A 26638-nucleotide genomic window follows, 5' to 3' on the forward strand; every position below is an offset into this window, starting at 1 on the left:
GGATCTTCCAATATTATGGGACATCTCACATGGAGATACCTATCCTTTAATTATTGCAAAATAACAAGAACTATAAATATAGGGTGAGGATGAAAATTTAGTTCGTGGGGTCGAAAATAATTTTAAATTAATGATTGAATTATAGTAATAAATATTGACACATAAAATATAACATTTCTAACATTTGCACTTGTATTCAATTCAATAAATTATTAGAATATATCATTTTAATTTATCACAATAAAACATTTAAAAATTCTAGTGTAAAATAAATTAACTAAAAATTAGAAACGCAACGTACGATGTGAAATTATCAAAGCTTCACTTATTTTATAGGATGTTTGAATTTGTGGGATAAAAAAACGTAAATAAATAATTTTAGTGATCGCTACAATCAAATCAGACATATAAAATAACCAATACACGAACTTACAATTTATCAACTTATTTATTCTGTATAACCATTTTAGATTGCACGTTGTTTTGCTTCTAGCAATTTTAAAATTATCAGCAATCGAATAAATATTACAAGCCAAAATACCAAGATTGAGCAAATATACACCTAAAAAATAAGTTTGATCTTTATAATATTCTTGAAATTTTAATAATAACAATAATAAAGAAATCAACATTAGCCGATTATAATTAATCTATATATTATCACAAAAATCTCTTATGAGACTTTGTCATGTCTCAGATTCGACTGATGAAAATATATTACACTCATAAATTAGTGCGACTTGCAGGGGCGGACGGGCAGGGCCCATGCCCAAGGCCCCACAATTGGTGGGGCCCAAATTTATTTAAAAAATTTATTATATATATTATAAATATTATTTATTATGTTGTTCAATTAATTATTATTATGTTATAAAAATTATTAAAAAATCGAAGTATATTTATAGCTAGATGTTCGATCAATTTCTTTTCGGCCTCTGTGTGCGTTAAATTTTGATTTATGACTTGTTTAATTTAATTTTGATTTAATTTTAGATTTTAATATTTATAATTAATTTCATGTCGTGACTGAAAATTTATGGATTGAAAGTACGAATTTCAAAACTTAATTTTAAAATTTGGAATTTTTATTTAATTTATAGTTGATTGGCTAAATTAACTGCTTCTAAATTAAATTATCACTTAAATTATGAGTTTTGGTGGTTCAATGTGATTTTTTTTTGCATAATATCATAATTATATTTACAAAATATGAAGATAACTTCATATAGCTCCATTATATTTGTTTTTTTTTTTAAATGAAAGTTGATATTTACACTTCATTTTGTGTTACCTACACTTCACTTCATATGTAGAATGCAGTGCAAATTTATTCACAAATGAAGTGTAAATATCAACTTTTTTTTTTAAATTAATGTAAGAAACTTTTAATTTATTCATCGCCCCGGACCTCTTTTTCCTTTGAACCGCCTTTGGCGACCCGTCTAACAGATATAGATGAGACTCTGTCCCAGAAACCTAATCACGGATTACACAGTGAGCACGGACACATCTATTTATTGCCTAACATACATTAGCAAATTTCTTCATACAATCATAGAGAGAGAAGAAGAAGACGAGAGAGTCCATCGACAATTATTGCTTTCAGTTGGCGCACAGGTTTCTTCCTCAATTCTCATCGCTCAGTTTATTTATATACACATATATACACACATATATATTTGAAATAATTTAGTTTATATTAATTAACATATAATTAGTTGATTATCTCCTTGTTTTTATCATTCATTTCAACCGAATATTAATTTAATTTTCAACTTAGATATTGCATGATGTTTATATGTGCGTGTATCTTTGGTGAAATGGTTTTTTGGATTTATGATCTTTTGTGACTTTCTATTTTACTGAAGAAAATATAAACTTTTTGTTGTTAAGATAAAACAAAAACAATAAATATTACAATGTAAATATCGAATAATGCATTTCAATTCCATTGATTCCAAATGTATTTTTGTTGTTTAGATAAATAATATCATAAATTTCAAATCAACTTTTTACATGAATATATAATATCTCATGTTAATTAGAATAAATTTCAAGTTTAATCAATAATAGTATTATTTCAAATTCGTTCTACATCCTTTGTATCACTAAGGTGTAGATTCAAATTTTGATCCATTTTTTTTATTGTAAACAAATAAAAATATAAACGAAATACATGGATTTCAAGTCTATTCCTACAAGTAGTCAAGCACACCATAATGATATAATATATCTCTTTCAAAAAATTTATACAAGTTTTTTATATATATAAAAAATTTTACAAAGTATTATTTTAATGTGGAAATATGCCTTTTGACCACATGCATCTTGCCCATATTTTATTTAACGAGTTATGTTTTGTGTATAATAAAAGTTACACATATAGTACACACACGGCTTTCAATTGTATTTCAATAGAAAAAACTCTTTTAAAAAAACCTTCTTCGTACATATAACAATTTTCTTCCAAACAACAGATGATTAATTAATATATTGCTAGTACGTATAAGACAATACTTCAATGTTAAAAAAGACATTATATTTTATAAACCATCAGGTCTTTGATCAAATTGTACGAGAGAAACACCAAATATACATATTGGAATACAAGAATTTAAACGCAACATAGGGATTAATTTTCCCAACACCACGTTACATTTCTAACTACGATATATATTATGTTATATTAAGTTTGAGGTCACTAAACCGACCAAATTGGTATGATTGATGTGATGTTTTTTTCTTTTTCCTTTTTTTTAAAACCTTTTTTAGCACCAAATTTTTGTTTTTTTTGTGTCCCCTTTCCTTTCTACCATTTCCCCCCTCCTCTATAACTTTAAATTTCAATATTTACTAAACTAGCGTTCGTTTTTTCTTTTTTTTTTTTTTAATGTTTTTGGTTTTTCCGTTTAAAAAAGACTGTAACAAGTCACCCATAATTTTCATTGTTAATTTTGCAAGTAATATTTTTTTCCTTTATGTATGATTGAAATTGTTATAGAATTAATATATAGTTGTCAATATGACAAAATATAACGAATTACGGTTTGTTTGAATGTATTATACCCAAGAAAAGTTTGCGCATGAAAGAGAGTAAAATTAGATTTTTATTTTTTTAGCTACATAAAATATTATATGTATATATATATTTGAAAAAATTAAAAAAAAAATCTCCTATTCGTGGCACGTGACGTGACATGCCAAATAATTGCTAACAGCCTAACATTACATACATCATACATGTGACGCCAAACATAATAGATGTGTGGGGGCCAAAAAGAATGGGCACATGTTACAATAATTAATGAATAGACATATATATGTACATATTAATTATTTTGATATATCGGTAAATTATTATTATTTTGGTTGAAGTCTTTAGGTCGTGTTTTGAGTGATATTTAAAATTTATGAATTTTGATTATAGTGGAAATAATAGATTAAATTTTAAATATATATTTTATTTATTTGTAAATTGATAATTAATAATGCAAAGTTTAATGAATTACGAATGATATTATTGTTGAATGAACTTGAAATCTATCAATTAACATAAAATACTACATATATAAACATGTAAGACAGAAAGAGATGCATTTGAAGTTTATGACATTACTTCTCTAAAAAACAAAAAAAATATATTTGAATTAATTTGAAATCATGCAACATATAAAAATCCATTCATCCAAACACAATTTTAAAATTAAATTATATGTTACCGATCAATTATTTATTTATATAAAAGAAAATTTGGAAATTCCGTTGTAGTTTGCTTTGTCTTTGACGATAAAATTCTGTCGTAATTTTATATTATATCACTTGTACGGACTACTATTCCGTGAAGTTTAAAACCTGCGGAAGTCGATCATTTAATTTGATAGTATATATCATATTTAATTTGATATCGATAATATATATTTATTTGTTGATCTCCAAAAGGAGAAATTATTAGCGACAGCTTTGGTCCCAGCCCACATTGATTATTACTTATTTGTCTCCTACGATTTAATTACACACACGATACTATTGATAAAACAAAGAGTACTAATATATACAACTAATTTTGGGTTAAAAAAGAAAAAAAAATTCATAATCGCAAAATTTTCCTCGACAAATTAAAGATTTAATACATGCAATTTGTTTTTGCACTTAACTTAAAAAAAAAAGGTACAAAAAGCTTGACACTTTATATATCAAATTAAATGGGGATAATTTGTTGCCAATTGCATTTTTTGAGAATCGGAATCATCATGAAACCAAAGCTTGACACTTTATATATCAAATTATAAGATACATTATTAATTGTGGGATGTGTCCATCTTTTTAAAATATGATATATAATGCATGCACACACTCAATTCATTAATATTAGCGTATTGGTGCAAATTTTGCGTGCTTGTATAATTCTATCTTTTTTCTATCAGTTATTGGAATAAGATTGTATACACAGTTATATTTCGACATTTTTGGCCATGCCAAATTTTGCTCATGTGATTTATTTTTTTTTCTTCTCAGATCAAATTTGGAGAGCATAAAGTGCTGACCAGGCTGAGAAATAACAAAGATTATAAATATATATATATATATATATATATATATTAAATAAAAAATTTATATAAAAAATAATAATAAAAGCCGAAATGGGATTTTGGTCTTTGTTTAAGGTGGCATCGATGCCAATAGTGCAGGTTCTCATAATAAGCGTATTGGGAGCTTTCATGGCTACCGATTACCTCAGTCTTCTAAAATCTGATGCCCGAAGATCCCTCAACAAAGTAAGTTCATTAATATTATTTTCTTGACAATATATTTTTTTAACATATAAAATTTATTTTATTATTTCATTAATATTAGATTAAATTTAATTTATTTTAGAACTTTAATTTTGGTGAAATAATTACGAAGCTAGGAGCGTGCATTTTATTATTTTGGTTACTCGCCGAACCGGACTTTCTTATGAATCCATCATTAAAAAAAACTAAAACATTAATTAAGAAAAGTAAAAAGCCCGATTAATTTCATTTTAGAAAAAGATATACCATAGCAAATATTTTCTAATCATAGAGTTATTAAAAAAATGAAATTAGACAGTAGGTAGAAAAGAATTATTGTATCCAACAAGAATATTTGAACTTTAAAAAATAACCAAAACCGAAGCTATAAATATAATCAATTTTCCATAAAACAGAAAATAATTAAGAACCCAATATTTGAATTAACCGAGCCACTTTTTTGAACCAAATATAAAATATTTCAAGAATTTCACGTAAATAAAGAGCAACTCAAATAGGTGGAATAGATTTGAAAATAATCATAATACCGTTGCAAAACCTCCAATGGTATATCCAATGCCAACTGAATGTAATGGCCCATATAAAAATATTGAGATTCATTTAGACAAAAAGTCATTTCTTATTATTTGACTTCAAAAAAATAAAAGAGCGAGGTAATCTGTTTTCCATAAAATAAAAACCAAATTTTGAATTATGTGAGCCAAATTTTGAAACCAGAATATAACATTTCTAATTAAATTGAAGAGGCAATCGTTTCTTTTAATTTTACGCGCACACAAACACACACATTTATATAGTGTATTAGTTCTATGTGTACACGTATTGCGTTCATGTCCAATACATGTCTCTTTGAAGTCACCAAATGAGTATGGTAAAAGATTCATATCAAATGAGTATGATAAAATATAATAAGGTACTGTTTGAGAGAGTTTGTAAAAAACACTTCTCAGTTTTTTTTTAAAGATGAGAAGTGATTCTTAACAAAATTTTTAAAATTTTTAAAATTTTGTTAAGGAAAAACTAAGAAGTGCTTCATAAAAACTCTCTCAAACACTACCTTAAAAACTCTCTCAAATACTACCTAAGAATCCTTACATCCCCAAAATGTGGTGTCCGCAATCATCCAATGTTTTGTAAGATTTACACATAACATTTGTGCATGTGTCATATGCGCGCATGAAAATTTGTATTTTTTGTTTTATGTGCTTGATTCTTTGCTATTGTTATCATTTATATAATTGCATTTCAGAATAAGTCTTGTAACTTTCGTTTTTTGGCAAGTTAAGTTTTTTTTAGAGTGATGATGTGATATGATACATGTTAAAGCCATGGAAAAAATTAAACTTGCCCTAAATAACAAAGTTAAGGTCATCTCCAACCCATTACGCTATCTTGGTGTCACACTAACTTCAAAAAAGTGCAATTTCTGCACCAAATTTAAAACTCATCTCCAATCCATCAACTCTAAATTTTACACTAAAAATAATATTCTCGGAATATTCTCTATTATTTAATTCTCAACAACTAATTTATTCCACAAAATATTTTTAAACACAATAATTAAAATATCAATTATATCTAAAATAATATTTTCTATGTAGAAATATTAATGAATTAAAAATTTTAATTACATATATTTTCAGAAAAATTTTAAGCATTTTTAAAATTTTATTTTATTTATTTAAATATTTAAACTCGTTATTTAATTTATGAATTTTATTTTTATTTATTTAAATAATTAAATAATAAATTAGAAACAAAAAAAAAAAACAAGACAAAAAAACCAAAAAAAAAAAGGAAAAGATAGCGCAAAGCTACAGTGTTGCACCATACCTGGCGCTAAAATAGCGTTGGGTTGGAGCAAAGAATGCAACACCATTTTAGCGTAATACACCAAAATTGTGTTGCATTGAAGATGCTCTAAGAGACTAAAATTAAAATTTAACAATATATATTATTATCAAAATCGTAAAGATGCAAATATATATAATCAAAAATACAATTTTTCTGACGTGGGCAACACATGTCATCCCAAATATAAGAATTTAAAACTAAGTTGATAAAATGTAAAGAGTTTTGCTATTTCCACTTTATGTTATGTGTCACGCACTTCACTTACGAATAAATTTTATATATAAATGGAATGTCGAAAATGTAAATAAAATTTGTAAGATGTAATATAATTATTCATACAAGATTTTGAAAACCATCAAATGCCAAACTTGTATTTACATGCGTTAAATGTTCAGAATAATTTTATATTATAAGTTATATATTGAATATTATGATATATCGCAACGTTGCCTTTCTTAATTTGTAATCGAAAATTATAATTTGTTTTTTTCCTTTTTAAATCTTTTTTTTTTTTTTTTGAGAGAATCCTTTTTAAATCTTTATGTCTTCTATGTAATGTGTAGATAGTGTACGTGGTCTTCACTCCATCACTGGCGTTTGCGTGCCTGGCAAAAAGTGTCCGCTTCGAAGACATCATCTCATGGTAATTAAGTGGTTTGTCTCGTTAGCACGATTGGTAGATTATTATGTTACGTCGTGTATTGAATAATCGCGATTGAGGATTAATTTTAAATATTAAATAAAATATAAAAAATTTCAACTAAAATAATTCCCCTTGTGTATGTTTTTTTTGGGTTAATTAGATCTGCCTCCCCTAGTGTTTGTTAGGTTACCAAAAAAAAAAATCCAACTATGTTTGCATTTTATAAATAGCTATCTTTTTTTAGGTTCGAAAAAAATAACAAATAAATCTGATAACATCTAACATTATATATATGTATATATATATTGGTTCCACGTGCGGCATCACGAGATAGAAACTATGGAAATTGAAGAATAAAAAAGACAGCAAGATTTACGTGGAAAACCCCTAAAAAAATATTAGAATAAAAATCACGGACAAGACCAAAAGATTCCACTATAATTTTTGGAGAATTACAACCTCTCTCTGTGTTTCCAAAGAGACACTCACTCTCTTAATACAGGAGAAAACATATCTCACAAATATATAGAAATAACTAGGGAGAGAATAAATTCACTCAAGAACAGAAGAATGCTTGAGGCTGAGGGATGATCTGAAATGCCGAGATGAGAGCTCTATTTATAGAGCATCTCGGTCGTCTGAACACACGGTATAATCATGAGAAAATTCTCGGTGGCTTCTGCTTCAATTAAATCCACCCACCTTTGTTTACAAATGTATTGACCATAATTGACATTCCACCCACTACCTCATTATGAGGTTTGAATTTTCAACCCGACATTTCTCCCACTTGGAGATTTGATTGAGAATCAAACACATCTTCACACATCCTTTCAATCTTGCCATTCCTGCTGCTTACGTTTCTGCGAGACCACTTGAGGATCTACATCATTCAAACTTCTCCGTGTTCACTGGCTTGGTCAGAATGTCAGCAATGTTATCCTTGGTATGGATTTTCTGCATATCCACATTTCCTTCCTCTACTACCTCTCGTACAAAGTGAAATTGAACTCCAATGTGTTTAGTCCTGGAATGAAATGCTGGATTCCTTGCAATGTGCAAGGCACTCTGACTGTCACAAAACAAAGGAATCTTTTCTTGTTTGTGCCCAAGCTCCTCCAATAACATTTTAATCCATATTGCCTCCTTGCAAGCTTGAGTAGCTGTCATGTATTCTGCCTCCGTTGTAGATAACGCCACAACTGTTTGCAGTTTTGAAACCCAGCTGACTTCACCTCCTGCAATTGTAAACACATAACCAGTAGTAGATTTTATTTTATCTGGATCACCCGCATAGTCTGAATCCACATAGCCCCTGAGTCTAAAATTTGATCCTTCAAAACATAATGCAGTATCCGAGGTACTCTTAATGTATCTAAGGATCCTCTTAACCGTGCTCCAATGCTCTTGTCCAGGATTCGCCATATATCGACTGACTGCTCCCACTGCTTGTGCAATGTCTGGTCTTGTACAAATCATGAAGAATATTAAACTTCCCACTGCTGATGCATACGGTACTCGAGACATCTCCATCTTCTCTGCTTCACTGCTAGGACACATTTCAGAAGATAACTTGAAGTTAATAGGAAGAGGGGTTGAAACTGGCTTACTATCTTGCATGTTGAAGCGCTGCAAGACTTTCTTCAAATAATTTTTTTGGAAAAGCCAAATCTTCCTATTGCTTTTGTCTCGGTGAACTTGCATCTCTAGAATCTTGTTTGTTGGTCCCAAGTCCTTCATATCAAATTCCCTAGCCAACTGTGCCTTCAATTCTTGGACCCGATCTTTGTTGGGGCCTGCTACCAATATGTCGTCCACGTACAACAGCAAAATGATATAATCATCATCACCAGACCTCTTAAAATACGTACAAGGGTCTGCACTGAGTCTGTTGTACCCAAGGCTCATGATATAGGAATCAAATCTCTTGTACCAACACCTCGGCGCCTGTTTGAGACCGTACAGATATTTATTCAACCTGCAAACCAAGTTCTCTTTGCCTTTTTCTGCAAAACTTTCTGGCTGAAGCATATAGATTTCTTCTTAAAGATCGTCATGAAGAAATGCTGTTTTCACATCTAGCTGTTTCAAATGTAGGTCAAACACCGCACACAATGCCAATACTACTCTGACTATTGAAAGTCGAACCACATGAGAAAATATCTCATTGAAGTCAATACCTTCTTTCTGAGCATACCCTTTGACAACCAATCTCGCACGATACCGCTTCACTTGGTTATTGCTATCACGCTTGATCTTATAGACCCATCTGTTACCGATAGCTTTCCTCCCTCGTGGTAGTATAACAAGATCCCAAGTTTTGTTTCTGTCCAATGCTTCCAATTTTTCCTGCATCGCTGTCATCCACAGGGATACATCTGAGCTTTGAGTAGCCTCATGGAAACTCGATGGCTCACCATCCTCTGTTAACAGACAATATGCAATGTTGCTTTCAGTGACATAATCTGAAAGCCAACCTGGTGGTCTTCTCTCTCGAGTTTACTGTCTCACTTTGGAAACCTCTGACTCAACTGGTTCTTGTTCCTCGTGCTCCTGTACTGCTTCACAAGAAACTTGATCTTCGTCTGTATTATTTTCCACCTGAATGATAGTAGTTTTTGAATTCAGTGTGTCTTTGTCTCCCTTCACTTTATCTTCCTCGAATATAACATCTCTGCTGATGATAAGCTTGTGGACAGTAGGATCCCACAAGCGAAACCCCTTTACTCTATCAGCATAGCCCAAGAAAATACACTTTTTGGATTTGGAATCCAACTTTGATCTTTCTTGTTCATTGTACAACACGTACACCGGACTTCCAAATGTATGTAACCGAGAATAATCAGCTGGCTTGACAGTCCACACCTCCATTGGAGTCTTCAAATCAATCGCTACTGAAGGAGAACGATTGATGATGTAAGAAGCGGTTTTGATTGCTTCTGCCCAAAATGACCTTGGTAGACCCGCAGTACTCAACATGGCCCTTGTTCTGTCCAACAAAGTTCTGTTCATCCGCTCCGCACTCCATTCTGCTGAGGCGTGTAAGCCGTTGTGAACTGTCTTTTGATGCCCTCGTGCTGACAAAATGCATCAAACTCGTCACTGGTATATTCTCCTCCATTATCAGTCCTCAAACACTTGATTTTCTTATCAGAATCAAGTTCAACTCGCGCTTTAAAAACTTTGAAGACTTCGAAAACATTTGAATTCTTCTTGATTGGATACACCCAACATCTCCTAGAGAAATCATCAATAAACAAGACAAAGTATCTCGCTCCTCCTAGAGACACCACCAGTGCTTGCCAAACATCAGAATGAATCAGCTCCAATATGCCTTTGCTTTTGGCAGTAGATGTGCCAAACTTCAATCTGTGTTGTTTACTGATAACACAATGCTCACAAAAGGGTATAGTCACTTTTGTAAGCTCTGGCAACAGCTTTCGTTCAGAGAAAATATTCATTCCTCGTTCTGACATATGTCCAAGCTTTCTATGCCACAACACTATTGATTCTTCTCCCGAACCAATTGATGCAACAGCTAGTTCCGCCTCTTTGTGTGTTTCCCCCAACAATACATACAGATTTGCAGCAAGCTTTTCCGCCTTCATAACCACAAGCGCGCCTTTCACAATCTTCATGATCCCTTTCTCGATACAGGTTTTGCACCCAATATCATCCAATTGCCCCAAAGACAAAAGATTTTTTGTCAGACCCTTCACATGTCGTACCTCCTGTATGGTGCAAATAGTGTCATCAAACATTTTGATTTTGATGATACCGACCCCAGCGATTTCCAAGGCATGATCATTTCCCATGAATACAGATCCTCCTGAGACTGGTTCATACTGATCGAACCATTCTCTCCTTGACGTCATGTGCCACGTCGCTCCTGAATTTATAATCCATGCATCACAAAATTTGTGTCTGCCTTCCGCAACTGTTGCTGCTTCGCTGAATAGTATTTCACCACTTCCTGAAGTACTGGCCATATTTCCTTGAGATCATTTCTCGATTCTCTTCGTACACTCTCTCTTGAAGTGCCCTTTACCGCCACATTTAAAGCAGTAAATATTCTTCTTCTTACTTCTTGACTTGGATCTACCATATCTGTGGCTCCCACTAGAGTCACGCTCTGTCAATCTTCCTCTCGTCATCGGTAAAGCCTCTGATTGCTTCGATGTTGCCAACCTATCTTCCTTATTCCTTCGACGACTCTCTTCTCCAAAACCGCAGTTAAGACGTCGTCAAAATTTAAATTATCCAAAAGAACATTGTTGGTAACATTGATGATAAGCTGATCGTATGAATCTGGTAAATTTTGAAGTAGAAGCTCCGCACGTTCTTTTTCCTCTATTTTATGCCCCATAGACATGAGCCGGGAAAATAGAGTATTCAGTGTGTTGATATGTTCGGTCATCGATGAGGATTCCGTCATCCGAAGAGTATAAAGCTTTCTCTTTAGAAAAATTTTGTTGTGTAGTGACTTGACCTCGTACAATTTTGTCAGAGTATCCCAAATAACTTTTGCGCTTTTTATTTCAGAGATACTTGACAAAACTTCATCCGCTATAGCCAAGTGCAAATTGGCAACAGCATTGTGATTCATCTCGTTCCACTTTTGATCATCCGTGACATCCGTCGGTCTATCTCCAATAGCTGCCAAGCAACGCTCCTTTGTTAGAATTGCTTGCACCTTCAATTTCCACAGCAAAAAATTGCTACCATTGAACTTTTCTATCTCGTATTTTGCCGTCATCTTGACTACAAGAATCCTGCGTTATAAAATTTTCAAAAAATCTTTTATGATGTGGAAGATCAGTCACAGCTGCAACCACAGAGCATACTCAGAATTTTAAGAAATTTTATGCCAAGGCTTTGATACCACTTGTTGGTCCCAGGTGCGGCATCACGAGATAGAAACTATGGAAATTGAAGAATAAAAAGACAGCAAGATTTACGTGGAAAACCCCTAAAAAAATATTAGGGTAAAAACCACGGGCAAGACCAAAAGATTCCACTATAATATTTGGAGAATTACAACCTCTCTCTGTGTTTCCAAAGAGACACTCACTCTCTTAATACAGGAGAAAAACATATCTCACAAATATATAGAAATAACTAGGGAGAAAATAAATTCACTCAAGAACAGAAGAATGCTTGAGGCTGAGGGATGATCTGAAATGCCGAGATGAGAGCTCTATTTATAGAGCATCTCGGTCGTCTGAACACACGGTATAATCATGAGAAAATTCTCGATGGCTTCTGCTTCAATTAAATCCGCCCACCTTTGTTTACAAATGTATTGACCATAATTGACATTCTACCCACTACCTCATTATAAGGTTTGAATTTTCAACCCGACAATATATATATATATATATATATATATATATATATCCCCTTAGGTTTATAATTTTCTTACATTTAACCCAATAAAAGTGTAAGATATATACAAAGATAAGAGTGTAAAATGTAAGATAATACAACTATACAAGCTTGAGATAGCAGTCTTTGTAATTTCAGAAGTTATTTGATTTATTTGTTAATTTTCAAAAATCTCAGTGGGGTAAACGTAATATTTTAATATAACTGCTTTTTTTTTTTTTTTTTTAATATTAACTTTGACAAATCTCAGAAAAGGTAGATGTGATTATCCTTATTTTTTCGTATCGTTTTTTATACATGGGAGCATGTAATAATGTATCGCTTTATATGTTACTATTTTCACATATATATGTTTTTTTATTAAAAAAAATCAATATATCACTTTTTTCCCTAGAAAGTATTCCTTATACAATTGTCTGATTACTAAATAATTAGTTAATTAAAAATTTGGTGATTGATTTACATATATATATATATATATATATATATAGGTGGTTCATGCCTGTTAACATTGGGATAACCTTCTTGGTTGGAGCAACGCTGGCATGGATCGCATCCAAGATTATCAAACCAGAACCTCATATACAAAACCTAGCCATGGCCATGTGTTCAGCAGGTACGTACATGATCTTCTACTTACCCATCTTTTAAGATGACATTTCAATTAATTTGGTTACCGGCCGTATCGAATTCGCAAAATGAAGTGAAACGCGTCAAGTTTATTTTCAAGCAGCATGTATGAGACGATTTTACTGATTTATATTCGTGAGACGGGTCAGTTCGGTCTATTAATGATACTGGATCCTTGTAGCCAACTATTAATCAAAATCTAATTTTTTTTTTTTAATAAGAAGCCCAACCCAACACCAATTGATATTAATAAACATATATTCTAAAAAAATTGAAACTCATTTTTATAATAAAAAAGATCATTTATTTCAATTTATTTGTTTTTTTATAAAATAATCTAAACTCAACTGAATTAATGACTTTTTATTTATAAAATAAAATCTAATTTCTGAATTAACCTCACCAAAATTTCAAACTAATTCGGGTTCGGTTGATTTATTCCAATTTTCGATTTAACGGAAGGATTGTTCACCCCTACTTATATTTCTTTTATTTTACATTATTTTTCACGTAAAGATTTTTTTTTAGTACTATTTTCACGTAAAGATAAATATATAATTAACCAAATCATTTTTTTTAAAAAAAATACCATCTCATGTTTTTAGCTTTTAAATAAAATCGAGATTTTTTTTTTGGATTGCCAAAATTTTAGCTATTATAAATTATAATACATAATAAACGTCGGTAATTTTAATAGGAAACTTGGGAAACATTCTGCTGATAATCATCCCAGCAATATGCAACGAGGATGGCAGTCCCTTCGGAGATAAGACCGTTTGCTCCAATATTGGACTCTCATATGTTACTTTCTCTTTGTCGGTATGCAGATTTTAAAGATTTATTTTTCTATTTTTTAATTATATATAAATTAATAAAAGTATTATATATATATATATATATATATATATATATATATATATATAGAGTTCTTTTATGGTGCCCAACTCATATGCCCAACTTCATGCCCACCATGTACAATATGTGAGTTGACCAACACAATTGATGAGTTGACTTATCACATATTGTACATGGTGGGCATGGAGTTGGGCATATAGAGTTGGGCACCATAAAAGAACTATATATATATATATATATATATATATATATATATATACTATTATATAAAAATTGAGTCTATTATAGTAACTAACTTTGAGAACACCAAAATTCTTTATTCCATAATTACCCCTTCTTATCCACCATCTTAATAAACTTTCATCTCAATCTATTTTTTGATTAAAAAAAATTACATAAAAAATCATTTATTTTACACATGCAAAGCATGTACATTTCGCATTAGTATATATAAAATTTTGTTCACTTTCATGAGCCAATTAAAAAATTGCAAATATATATTCTAGGGCAAGAAGTTGGTATGTTTTTGCATTTTTAGTTGTTTTTTTCGTTTAAACGTAGTCATGTAATGAGAAATTACTAATATGTTTTGCACCATATGATTATTCTTTATGCTAAATTTGAAGTACTTCTCTTCCCATGATGTGGTAATGTCAATCATTGGATCATCAACAAACGTGTCAATTTTTATAAAAATATAAGAGTCTCATGCACGTGATCTAATGGTATTGAAATAGGAAAAGAAACACTATCAGTGTAGCATAGACTAACCCTGCACGATATATGTACTTCGATAAAATATGGCCAAAGTTTTTTTTTTTTTTTTAAAAAAAAACCTTATTTAATTTAAATCGAATTTTAAAATAAAAATGTAATATTTAATTTAAAAAATATTGATGTGAATGAAATAACCTGCAGATTGGTGGGTTCTACATATGGACCTATGCATATTATTTAATCAAAAGCGCGAGCATAAAATACAAAGAAATGCATGGAGATCGTCAAGATTTATTAGAGCCCAACAAGGATTTGGAGGCCGATGAAAACTCTCTTCTTTTACATGCATCCTCCACTCAACATGCTCCTATCAAACCAATTAATGTAAGTCATATATATATATATATATACTTGCTTATACATATAATATTTATGAATATCAAGGATTTATTTAAAAATCATGACTTGAAGTCTTAATTACTCTTAATTAATATATGTTATGTCTAAAGACGTTTATTTTGGGTGAAGACTGAAGACAAGCAAAAATCAAAGTCGTGGAATAAAACTTTGGGATTTCTCCATCAGATATGGGAGGAGGTGATGTCACCTCCGGTTGTTGCCGCGGTGGGTTCATTTTTCACATAAAACACACATATATCTATCTATCTCGATGCATAGATTAAACCAAACTTTGACAAATTACATGCATGATTGAATATCAAAACAATACAACTTACATAACTAAAATTAAATTGCAATTTTTTTAAAAAAAAATTTGAGATGAAGATTAATATAATGTAAATTAATTAGGATTGAAAAAATAATCTCGTATTTTATTTATTTTCAGATTTTGGGATTCATATTTGGGACAATAACATTTCTTCGAACCCTTATTGTTGGCGATGTTGCTCCACTCAGGGTTATCTACGATTCCATTAAATTACTCGGGTAAGTTAATTAATCATCAGTTGTTAAGCTCGTAATTGACGTGCTTTCGTTAAACTTCATGCATTTAACTTGTTTTGCTAATTTAATAAACTCTTTCGAGGACTTGGTCAAGCTTTCCAATAGATAAATTTGAAGTCGAATTATAAGTTATGTGTGTGTCGATTCGCTTGAGTTTGAGCTTGAAAGATTAGGTTTTTTGTGAGACGATATCAGAAATCTATACCCTTAGATTGATAGACACGATTATATATGGAATTAAAAATAATACTTTTGACATAAAAATAACAGTTTTTTATAATTTGGGTTGGGTCGAACATCCCACAAAATTGACCTATGAGACGGTGATATGATAGGAATATTTGTGACGTGGTTTCTTATAGGTTTGGAATTATGGTCCATAATTTTGTAGGGATGGAACGATTCCTTGCATCACCCTTATACTAGGTGGCAACCTCACACAAGGTACAATTTTATTCGAAAAGCAAAATTAGTGTAGATCATTAATATACTTTTAATCTCATATATACGAATGTGTGCATGAATTGGTGTAGGGTTAAAGAGGGCAAGTGTGAAGCCATCACTTATAATTGCAGTTATTTGTGTGAGATACATAATACTTCCTATAATCGGGATTGGTGTTGTTCTTGGAGCTGCAAAATTAGGGTTCCTCCCCGCTGATCCTCTCTTTAGGTTTATCCTTATGATTCAATTCACTCTTCCACCAGCAATGAATATCGGTACGCCTCGTTTTTATAAGGTTGCATTTGGATAGATAAATTTGAAATTCATGAGTTTCGATTATGGTTTTATTGTTTGTAATTGATCATATTTTAAACACACATGCATCTTACTTATTTACACATTAGTAATACAAACTTGAATGGATTTCAAATGACACAATTATTGAGTAAACTTAAAATCCATCACAATTAACATGAAATGCTATATGAATATGTAAGAGATGAATTTTATGTTTATGATATTACTTCTCTCAACAACAAAAATATATTCGAAATCCATTGATTTGAATTTCATCAATCTACATGCAACATAAAGGTTTTTAATATCATTCATCAAACAACATGTATGCGATGAGTACATATTTGCGCGTATATGTTACTTTTTATCATGTGATAAAAAAAATTCTAACTCAAAATGCGGATAATATCACAGGTACAATGACACAACTCTTTGAGGTAGCACAAGAAGAGAGTTCCATCCTATATTTGTGGACTTATATTGCTGCAGCCTTTGCCCTCACCGGATGGTCTACTGTTTTCATGTGGATCTTGTCGTCGTAAACGACCTTTCATTTGCATCGATCGCGATCAAAAAAATTATCGATCCATCGGACTTACAAGATATGTGACTGGAAAAATGTATTTCAGTTCGATTTTGTGCTATGCATTCCTTATATTATTTTATTTTTTGGCTTATTTATGTATAAATTTACCTTACTAGAACACTATAATCTGCGTGTTGCTGCTTTTGGCGGATAAGCTTATCTACAAAAACTATGGATATTGTTCTCTTCAATTCTGGTCATTATCTAAAACAAAAAACTGATTATTATATTGTTAGAAAACATGGTTGTTTGGCTTCACTAACTTGTTAAATTTTGGGTTTTGGTATATTAGTTTAAAATTTATGTTATTTTGGTCAAAAAGCTGATGTGACAGACACTTCAAAAAATTGTCGTGACACCGAAAATGATGATGTGATATTGAAAATTGCTGACGTGTCAAATATCACATCAACGAAGGATCAAAATAGTTGAAAATAAAAAAATTAATATGCCAGGTTTCAAAAAAAAATAAATAATATACCAAAATCAAACTTGAAAACTTAATGGACTAAAGCCCAAAATTGGACATGTAAATTGACCCTCCCAAAAAAAAAATCATTTTCCCTATAGTTTTTAAATTTAATCGATATAGCCTTCCTCTAATGTCAATCTTGAACATAATTAATTTAAGTATACAATTGTTTTTCAATAGTTTTTCTTATTCTTTCGATATCTATATTATATATAAAAAATCTTTATACAAAACAAAATAATTTTTTTAAAACAAATTTGTTTTTATATTATATATTTTTTATATTATATAGATAATACACTTTTGTTTTTTCGCCTCGTTTTTTTCATTTCTATATTTCAAATTATAGTTTAGTTCCTCGATAATTTTTAAAATTATGGTATGACTCACATATAAATATAATCAATTTAAACGACAATATGATTCTTAATTTCTTTTACAACTACAATATTACTCATCCTTTATCAAATTAATTAGAAAAGAGACTATATAGACACACAACACGTACGCCAGTAGTTGCAATAAGATAATAACTGACTCAGCGACCAACCTGGCCAAATGGAAATTTTTTTCTCTTAATTTTCCTTCTTTAAAAAGTAATATAAGAAAATAGATATACAACATTCAGCTATTTGATCTCGAGTCTAGCCGAATAGCTAATACTCTGTATTCCCTCTGCTTTTTGAGATGTGGAGGTGCCCGAATAATGATGATTCTGGTGGAAGCTGAGCAGGAAGTAGGGAGTATAGAATTGCGTACGAGCTATTTATGTATAAAAGCATGCCCAATGGGCGATCAAATTGGGGGCGATCAAACCCAATTAATTCTCGCCCCCTCCAAGGGGCGAGAATACCGCACGCGGAAGTTTCGGCGTGCAGTGAAGATGGTGCGCCCCGCGCAGTGAAGCCTATCAATTATGTTTTTTTATTTTTTTTAAAATTTTTTTTAAACATAGACGGTTGAGATGATCTGATCTGTTGAAATCAACGGTTAGATCATCACAACCATTATTTTAATTTTAAAAAATGATTTTATTTAAAAATAAATTAAATAAATTGTAAAAAAATCATAAAAATTCAAAATAATTAATAAAAAAAAAAAAACAACGGTTATATTTTCAAAATCCATGGAATTTTCAATAAATACACTATTTTTTCATTTTATTTTATTTACTTGTGTCAAGTTTATTTTATGTATATTTTTTTTCATGTGTTTTTTTTATTTTGGAATATTTTGTAATGCTTTTAAAATTATGTTTTTTTTTGTTTTAAAAATATTATTTTAAATTTTTTATATTCATGTTCATTTTTATGTAATTTTTAAATTTAATTATATTTATTTTTAATTTGTTATATTTATGTGTATTTTTATTATGTTTTAAAAATATTATTTAATGAATTAAAAAAATATTATTTCAACATCATCACTACAACATCACCACACCATTATAGGAACATACAATGAAGTTATCAACGCTGATATCATCATGCGATCAAGTTATCAACTTCATCACACCAACTTCCTCACATCCTTATACATGCTCTAAACATTAAAATAATATATTTGATTATGATCAAGATAAGTTTTAGTCTCTGACATCAAACATAATTTAAGATTTAATTCCTATATCAAAAAAGTGAAAAATTAGTTTGATTTATAATCAATCTTTCATAAATGATTTATATAAACAAAACTAGGTAATTTCACCTAACCTCTTTAAATATATCTTTTTCCTTAAGTTCCATTGATATTATGATCTAATCATAAATCGAGTGTTCTTATAGTTCAAGTCCCAAATCAACACTCAAGGCAACCATTCGTCTAACTTCTTTACAAATGAGTGAATTTCAGCTTGCGTATTGATATTTTGAGTTAAATTTTTTTATTGTATTTTCAATGTATTAAATTTCTCACATTTGTTGGATTTATTGTTACCCCGAGAAAATATTTCAACCTGAGCCCGTTTATAATGGGTCTACCAGATATGACCAGGGCTGGTATTTTATGGGCCTAATAGGCCGCATGCATCTTTTTCGAGTTCAGGTAGGACTCTAATATATATGAGATAAGCCCGGATCTTTTCAAATATTCACGAGATAGAGATAAGCTTACAAAGGGACCAATGGATGAAGAGTTCTAGTCCAAGACATGTTATAATTCTACTAGGTAACTTATTATTCTTTTCCTATAAATACAGGTATTGTTATGGTTGCATTATTCATTACTCATTATTCATCAACACTCACTCTCACTTTTACATTCACGCACTCATATCTATCAGTTTTCGCATTAATCATACCCTCTGCCTTCAAGACACTGACTTAGGCATCGGAGGGGTCACGCCGAAAACACTTTCGGCGCCCCTTGACCTAGCTGTTGCTTGTGCAGATTTCATTGATACCGACCCGACCTACTCTATAAAGAAATTGGAGGATCCATTCTACCAGACCGAACCCGAGGTAAAAAAATCGACTTCATCAATTGGCGCCGTCTGTGGGAATTTGAAAACAAAGGGTTAAGATGGTGAGTACAAGAGAAGAAACAAATTTCGGATTCTCGCATGGCTTGCACATCATAAACATGCAAAAATCATTGAAATTAATTGAACCGTCGGATCGGGTTCAAATTTTGTATGAATATTTATGAATATGTTTTCTAAGATCTGAACGGTGGAGATCGTGATTGGTTGCCTTTAAAATCAGATCTGGACGGCCGAACAGATTCCGCTCTCTCGCACAGCTTCTATGTGTTCTTCGTGGGGTTTGCATATCAGTATATTGCAAAAATCACAAGAATTAATTGAACCGTCGGATCGGGTTCAAATTTTGTATGCATATTTATGAATATGTTTTCTAAGATCTGAACGGTGGAGATCGTGATTGGTTGCCTTTAGAATCAGATCTGGACGGCCGAACAGATTCCGCTCTCTCGCACAGCTTCTATGTGTTCTTCGCGGGGTTTGCATATCAGTATCTTGAAAAAATCACAAGAATTAATTGAACCATCGGATCAAGTTCAAATTTTATATGCATATTTATGAATATGTTTTCTAAGATCTGAACGGTGAAGATTGTGATTGGTGGCTTTTAGAATCAGATTTGGACCGTCGAAGAGATTCCGCTCTCTCGCATAGCTTCTATGTGTTCTTCGCGGGGCTTGCATATCAGAATCTTGAAAAAATCACAAGAATTAATTTAACCATCGGATCAAGTTCAAATTTTATATACATATTCAGTAATATGTTTTCTAAGATCTGAACGGTGGTGGCTTTTAGAATCAGATCTGGACCGCCGCACAGATGCCGCTCCCTCACACAAATTCTATGTGTTCTATCAGAATCTTGTAAAAATCATAAGAATTAATTGAACCGTCGGATCGAGTTCAAAGTTGAACATCTTGATACTGATTTTGGACGGTGGGGATCAATTTTCGTTGCTACATCAAGTCGGTTCTTTGATCAAAGAATATAAGATTTTATCTTACAATCCAAAGTCATGTCATCGACAACGCATGAATAAGATAAGTATTTCAATAATCTTTATGTTCGAATTAAATTATTAAATTTTTATTTATTATCATTATTAATAATATTATGAGGCATCTTCTACTATCAAAATTACATGATTGTTTTCTTGTGATCAAATTTGTTGGACTTCTCTTCCCTTGTATTATTTTATGACATCGGGCATGACATCTCGCTATAAGGCCCAATTATATCACATTGGGCATGCAATCTCGCTGTAAGGCCCAATTATATCACATCGGGCATGTCATCTCGCTATAAGGCCCAATTATATCACATCGGGCATGCCATCTCGCTATAAGGCCCAATTATATCACATTGGGCATGCAATCTCGCTGTAAGGCCCAATTATATCACATCGGGCATGCAATCTAGCAATAAGGCCCAATTTATGGTTCAACACTTTACAAAGCCCACGTCAGTGGCATCAAAAATCCACAACAGTGGTCTCAAAGCCCGGGCAGGTCCGGCACTCAAAGCCCACGTCAGTGGCATCAAAAATCCACAACAGTGGTCTCAAAGCCCGGGCAGGTCCGGCACTCAAAGCCCACGTCAGTGGCATCAAAAATCCACAACAGTGGTCTCAAAGCCCAGGCAGGTCTGGCACTCAAAGCCCACGTCAGTGGCATCAAAAATCCACAACAGTGGTCTCAAAGCCCAGGCAGGTCTGGCACTCAAAGCCCACGTCAGTGGCATAAAAAATCCACAACAGTGGTCTCAAAGCCCGGGCAGGTCCGGCACTCAAAGCCCACGTCAGTGGCATCAAAAATCCACAACAGTGGTCTCAAAGCCCAGGCAGGTCTGGCACTCAAAGCCCACGTCAGTGGCATCAAAAATCCACAACAGTGGTCTCAAAGCCCAGGCAGGTCTGGCACTCAAAGCCCACGTCAGTGGCATCAAAAATCCACAACAGTGGTCTCAAAGCCCGGGCAGGTCCGGCACTCAAAGCCCACATCAGTGGCATCAAAAATCCACATCAGTGGTCTCAAAAAGCCCACGTTAGTGGCATCAAAGCCCACATCAGTGGTTTCAAAGCCCAGGCAGGTCTGGCACTCAAAGCCCACGTCAGTGGCCCACATCAGTGGTTTCAAAGCCCGGGCAGGTCCGGCGTCAAAAGCCCACATCAGTGGCATCAAAAGCCCACATTAGTGGCATCAAAAAGTCCACATCAGTGGCGTCATAAATCTACGTCAGTGGTATTCTCCAAAGCCCGACCAAGCTCGGCATCATGTAATCCCACGCAACTCGTGGTTATCCTAAAAGCCCGATCCGCTCGTCAACATCAATTGTCGTTTATTGCTCTTTATTTGAGCTCGGTTTCATCAGGTTGTCGTCTATTACTCTTTATTCGAGCTCGGTTCTAATCAATTGTTATCTACAACTCTTTATTTGAGCTCGGGGTCCGGTCTACAATCTTGGTCTAAACTCATTCTTATTTTAGACCAATTCGGGAGGTACTATTGTTACCCCGAGAAAATATTTCAACCTGAGCCCGTTTATAATGGGTCTACCAGATATGACCAGGGCTGGTATTTTATGGGCCTAATAGGCCGCATGCATCTTTTTCGAGTTCAGGTAGGACTCTAATATATATGAGATAAGCCCGGATCTTTTCAAATATTCACGAGATAGAGATAAGCTTACAAAGGGACCAATGGATGAAGAGTTCTAGTCCAAGACATGTTATAATTCTACTAGGTAACTTATTATTCTTTTCCTATAAATACAGGTATTGTTATGGTTGCATTATTCATTACTCATTATTCATCAACACTCACTCTCACTTTTACATTCACGCACTCATATCTCTCAGTTTTCGCATTAATCATACCCTCTGCCTTCAAGACACTGACTTAGGCATCGGAAGGGTCACGCCGAAAACACTTTCGGCGCCCCTTGACCTAGCTGTTGCTTGTGCAGATTTCATTGATACCCGACCCGACCTACTCTATAAAAAAATTGGAGGATCCATTCTACCAGACCGAACCCGAGGTAAAAAATCGACTTCATCAAAATACTTGAGTGTTTTATATATGGACTTGGATAATCTCTATCTAGTTAGCTTTTAAGATGTAGTTGAATTCAAGTCCATTATCTTAACATGTCATTAAAGTACAGATTCATAGTTATGTGTTTGAATTGCGCTTATGGGCCACCTCACTGCTCTAAGTCCGTGATCTTAACATAATTTTACCAAGAATTTTGTTTGATCCAGCATCTTAACACAATTACCAAGAATTTTGACACCATGTAATTTTCCTCATTACTCGATATGTCAAAAATACGTCATAAATAAGATTGTATCAATCACTCAGAATTAAGATATACTCATATATGATCATCGTGAATTAATATTGAATGCTTTGTATGCTAACAGAAGTTGAGTTTATCAATAACTCAAAATTAAAGATTTACTCATGTATATGTCGATCGTTGACTACTATTGAATGCTCTATATGCCGACATAAATCACTAGAGATTCCAAATCAACTATGTTGGAGTCCTTTATAATAAAATTATATATATATAAAAAAAATCATACCAATAATCTCGTTATCAATCATTAAGATAAGATTGTTTTATTCGGAATATAATGAACTACACTATAAATTTTAAAAAGATATCAACTTTAATTTCTAACTACAGATATATTTAGATTATTACACTTTAAATATCATCATCCATTATAAATTTGAAATATATAACATTCATGTGCAATCTTTGAATATTTTCTATATTTATAAAATATTTATAACATAACGTAATATTAAATATTTTGAGAGATTATTGGTATTAGAGAGGGACAATCCACTGATGAGGAGCTACAGCGATGGAGACAGAGAGATGAGGCCAGAGGTAGTTTCTTGTATACAGTGGAGGATGGCATCGTTCAGTACCGTGGGAGGATGTGGGTACCGAACGTTGATCAGTTGAGAGCTGAGATTTTAGCAGAGGCTCACACATCTCCGTACTCCATTCACCCTGGAAGTACGAAGATGTACAAAGATTTGCAGCTATTGTATTGGTGGCCCGGGATGAAGAGTGACATCGGGAGAGTGGTGTCAGAGTGCTTGACTTGTCAGCAAGTCAAAGCAGAGCATCAGCGTCCAGCGGGACTTCTTAGACCTCTCCCTATTCCGGAATGGAAGTGGGAGAATATTACGATGGACTTTGTGGTTGGCTTACCGAGGAGTACCAGAGGGTGTACAGCGATTTGGGTGATTGTGGATAGACTCACCAAGTCAGCTCATTTCTTGCCGGTAAGGACTACTTACACTTTGACACAGTATGCAGAGCTTTACATTAGAGAGATTGTTAGACTGCATGGCATACCAGTGTCTATCGTGTCAGACAGAGATCCGAGATTCACCTCAGCGTTTTGGAAGAGTCTGCACACAGCTTTGGGGACTAGACTTTTGTTCACTACAGCGTTTCATCCCCAGACAGATGGTCAGTCTGAGAGAGTGATCCAGGTTCTCGAGGATCTTCTGAGAGCTTGTGTCATCGATTTTCGAGGATCTTGGGAGACTAGACTGCCATTAGTGGAGTTTACCTATAACAACAGTTTTCAGTCGTCTATAGGTATGGCTCCATATGCAGCACTTTATGGGAGGAGATGCAGATCTCCTGTGCATTGGAATGAGGTTGGTGAGCGGATTTTGTTAGGTCCGGAGATGGTGCAGCAGACAGCTGACATCGTGACGCAGATTCGAGAGAGGATGAGGACTGCGCAGAGTCGGCAGAAGAGTTATGCAGATGCCCGACGACGCGATTTGGAGTTCGCAGTAGGTGATCACGTATTCCTGAAGGTGTCACCTATGAAGGGAGTAGCGCGTTTTGGATGGAGAGGCAAGCTTAATCCGAGATATATAGGGCCATTCGAGATCTTGGAGCAAGTTGGCACGTTGGCCTATCGTTTAGCTCTACCTCCAGGGCTAGCGGCAGTGCACAACGTTTTCCATGTATCCATGCTTCGGAGATATGTCTCCAACCCGTCGCATGTGTTGGATTTCGAGCCCTTACAGTTGCCACCAGATCTTGTATATGAGGAGAGACCAGTGCGGATCTTGGCTAGAGAGGAGCGGAGGCTTAGGACGCGGGTCATACCGATGGTCAGAGTCCAGTGGCTGAATCACTCGGAGGAGGAAGCTACTTGGGAGACCGAGGAGGATATGAGGACTCGCTACCCGGAGTTGTTCGGGTAAGTACTTTAATTTCGAGGACGAAATTCAATTTAAGGGGGGGAGAATTGTAACACCCGATATTTTTAATTACATAAATCCGCCTGCATAATTAGGATATTTAATTATTTAAATTTATGATTTATGGGTTAAATAATTATGTGAATTATTTATGCATGATTTAATTTATTTTTTAGCATTTAACCCATAATTAGTGGTTTTTATGATTTTTAGTATTTTTATTATTTAATCGCGTAGACGGGACCGTGGACGGACGAGATGACAACTTTCTAGCCAAATTATTTTATGAGCCTTTTTGGAGCCTTAAAATATTATTTTGAGTTTTATTATCTCAAAATTTTAAGTATTTAATTTTATTTAATTTTAGGGGTCATTTTTATCCAAAATTAGTCAAAATATTGACTTTTTAGTATTTTTAAAATTCCCCTAAATTATTATTTCGAGATTTTATTTAGGTGATCAGATTTTTTTTAAAATGTTTATTTAAGAGTTAAGTTGTATTTTAATTATTTTAAAACCTTTTTATTTAAATAGTTAACCTATATTTTAATTAACCCTAAAATTAAACTTATTCTACCAAAAACCCTACCTTAGCCGATTGTTTTCTTCTTCCCACTAGCATCAGCCGTCACCTCCATCTTCTTCCTCACTGAACCAACCTTCAAGGAGACTCCATAGCCATTTTCGAAGGTTCCAAGCAAGCCATCGTCGTCCCGGCGTCCCGAAGTCCGTCCTACGTGTGTTAAATCCTTATCTTCGGTGGAAGGCATGTTCTTTTCTTATTTTTTTTGCTATATCAGTATATATATCATGTATATTACAGTAGACATCCGAATCTTTTAAGGACTTTTCAGAAAATCGTTTGAAGTTTGTTGTTGGTGCATTACCTTCGAATTTCATGGCATGTTCACGTTTTTTTTTCTATCCATGCATGGTTCGGCTGATGGCTAGGCTTCCGGGGGTGTGGGAACGTGGTCTGGGCTCGAGTGGCTCGAGTGGTTCGAGCCAAACGAGCCCAGGTGGTCACCTTGTTCAGCAATGGGTTCGGCCGAGTAGCAGTTTAGGGTTCTAGGTTTGGAGGCATCGGGTTCAACGTGGGGGCAGCATGGGGTTCGGACCAGGGGGTGGTTCGAACCGGCAGGACCCTGGGGAGGTCCTGCCGGCGGGGCTCCGGCCACGGCGGCCGGAGCTGGGCTGCAGCAGGCCGGGAAGGCCTGCTGCTCAAGCTTCGGCGGCCGAAGGAGTAGGAAAGCTAGGGTTCGGGTCTAGGG

At 33.4% G+C, this 26638-nt stretch overlaps 1 protein-coding gene across 1 annotated transcript; it reads left to right on the top strand.

Annotated features, from left to right (window-relative positions):
* The first annotated feature begins 1484 nt into the window (after positions 1 to 1484).
* LOC140867656 (protein PIN-LIKES 7-like) lies at positions 1485 to 17361 on the top strand. The gene is made up of 11 exons (XM_073272707.1): positions 1485 to 1617; positions 4516 to 4775; positions 7211 to 7290; positions 13167 to 13291; positions 14003 to 14124; positions 15079 to 15261; positions 15406 to 15501; positions 15725 to 15825; positions 16235 to 16287; positions 16377 to 16562; positions 16999 to 17361. The coding sequence occupies exons 2-11, from the start codon at positions 4641 to 4643 to the stop codon at positions 17124 to 17126; spliced, it is 1209 nt and encodes a 402-aa protein (XP_073128808.1). The 5' UTR covers positions 1485 to 1617; positions 4516 to 4640; the 3' UTR covers positions 17127 to 17361.
* The last annotated feature ends 9277 nt before the right edge of the window (positions 17362 to 26638 follow it).

The sequence above is a fragment of the Henckelia pumila genome, chromosome 4, assembly GCF_033568475.1.
Source record: "Henckelia pumila isolate YLH828 chromosome 4, ASM3356847v2, whole genome shotgun sequence".
NCBI classification, from domain to species: domain Eukaryota; kingdom Viridiplantae; phylum Streptophyta; class Magnoliopsida; order Lamiales; family Gesneriaceae; genus Henckelia; species Henckelia pumila.

What these genes read in the sequence shown, in the direction of transcription:
- LOC140867656 (XM_073272707.1), top strand. Translation starts at nt 4,641, where the DNA reads ATGGGATTTTGGTCTTTGTTTAAGGTGGCATCGATGCCAATAGTGCAG. An exon ending in CACCTCCGGTTGTTGCCGCG is followed by an intron (nt 15,502 to 15,724) that starts GTGGGTTCATTT and finishes ATTTATTTTCAG; the next exon opens with ATTTTGGGATTCATATTTGG. An exon ending in AGGTGGCAACCTCACACAAG is followed by an intron (nt 16,288 to 16,376) that starts GTACAATTTTAT and finishes GAATTGGTGTAG; the next exon opens with GGTTAAAGAGGGCAAGTGTG.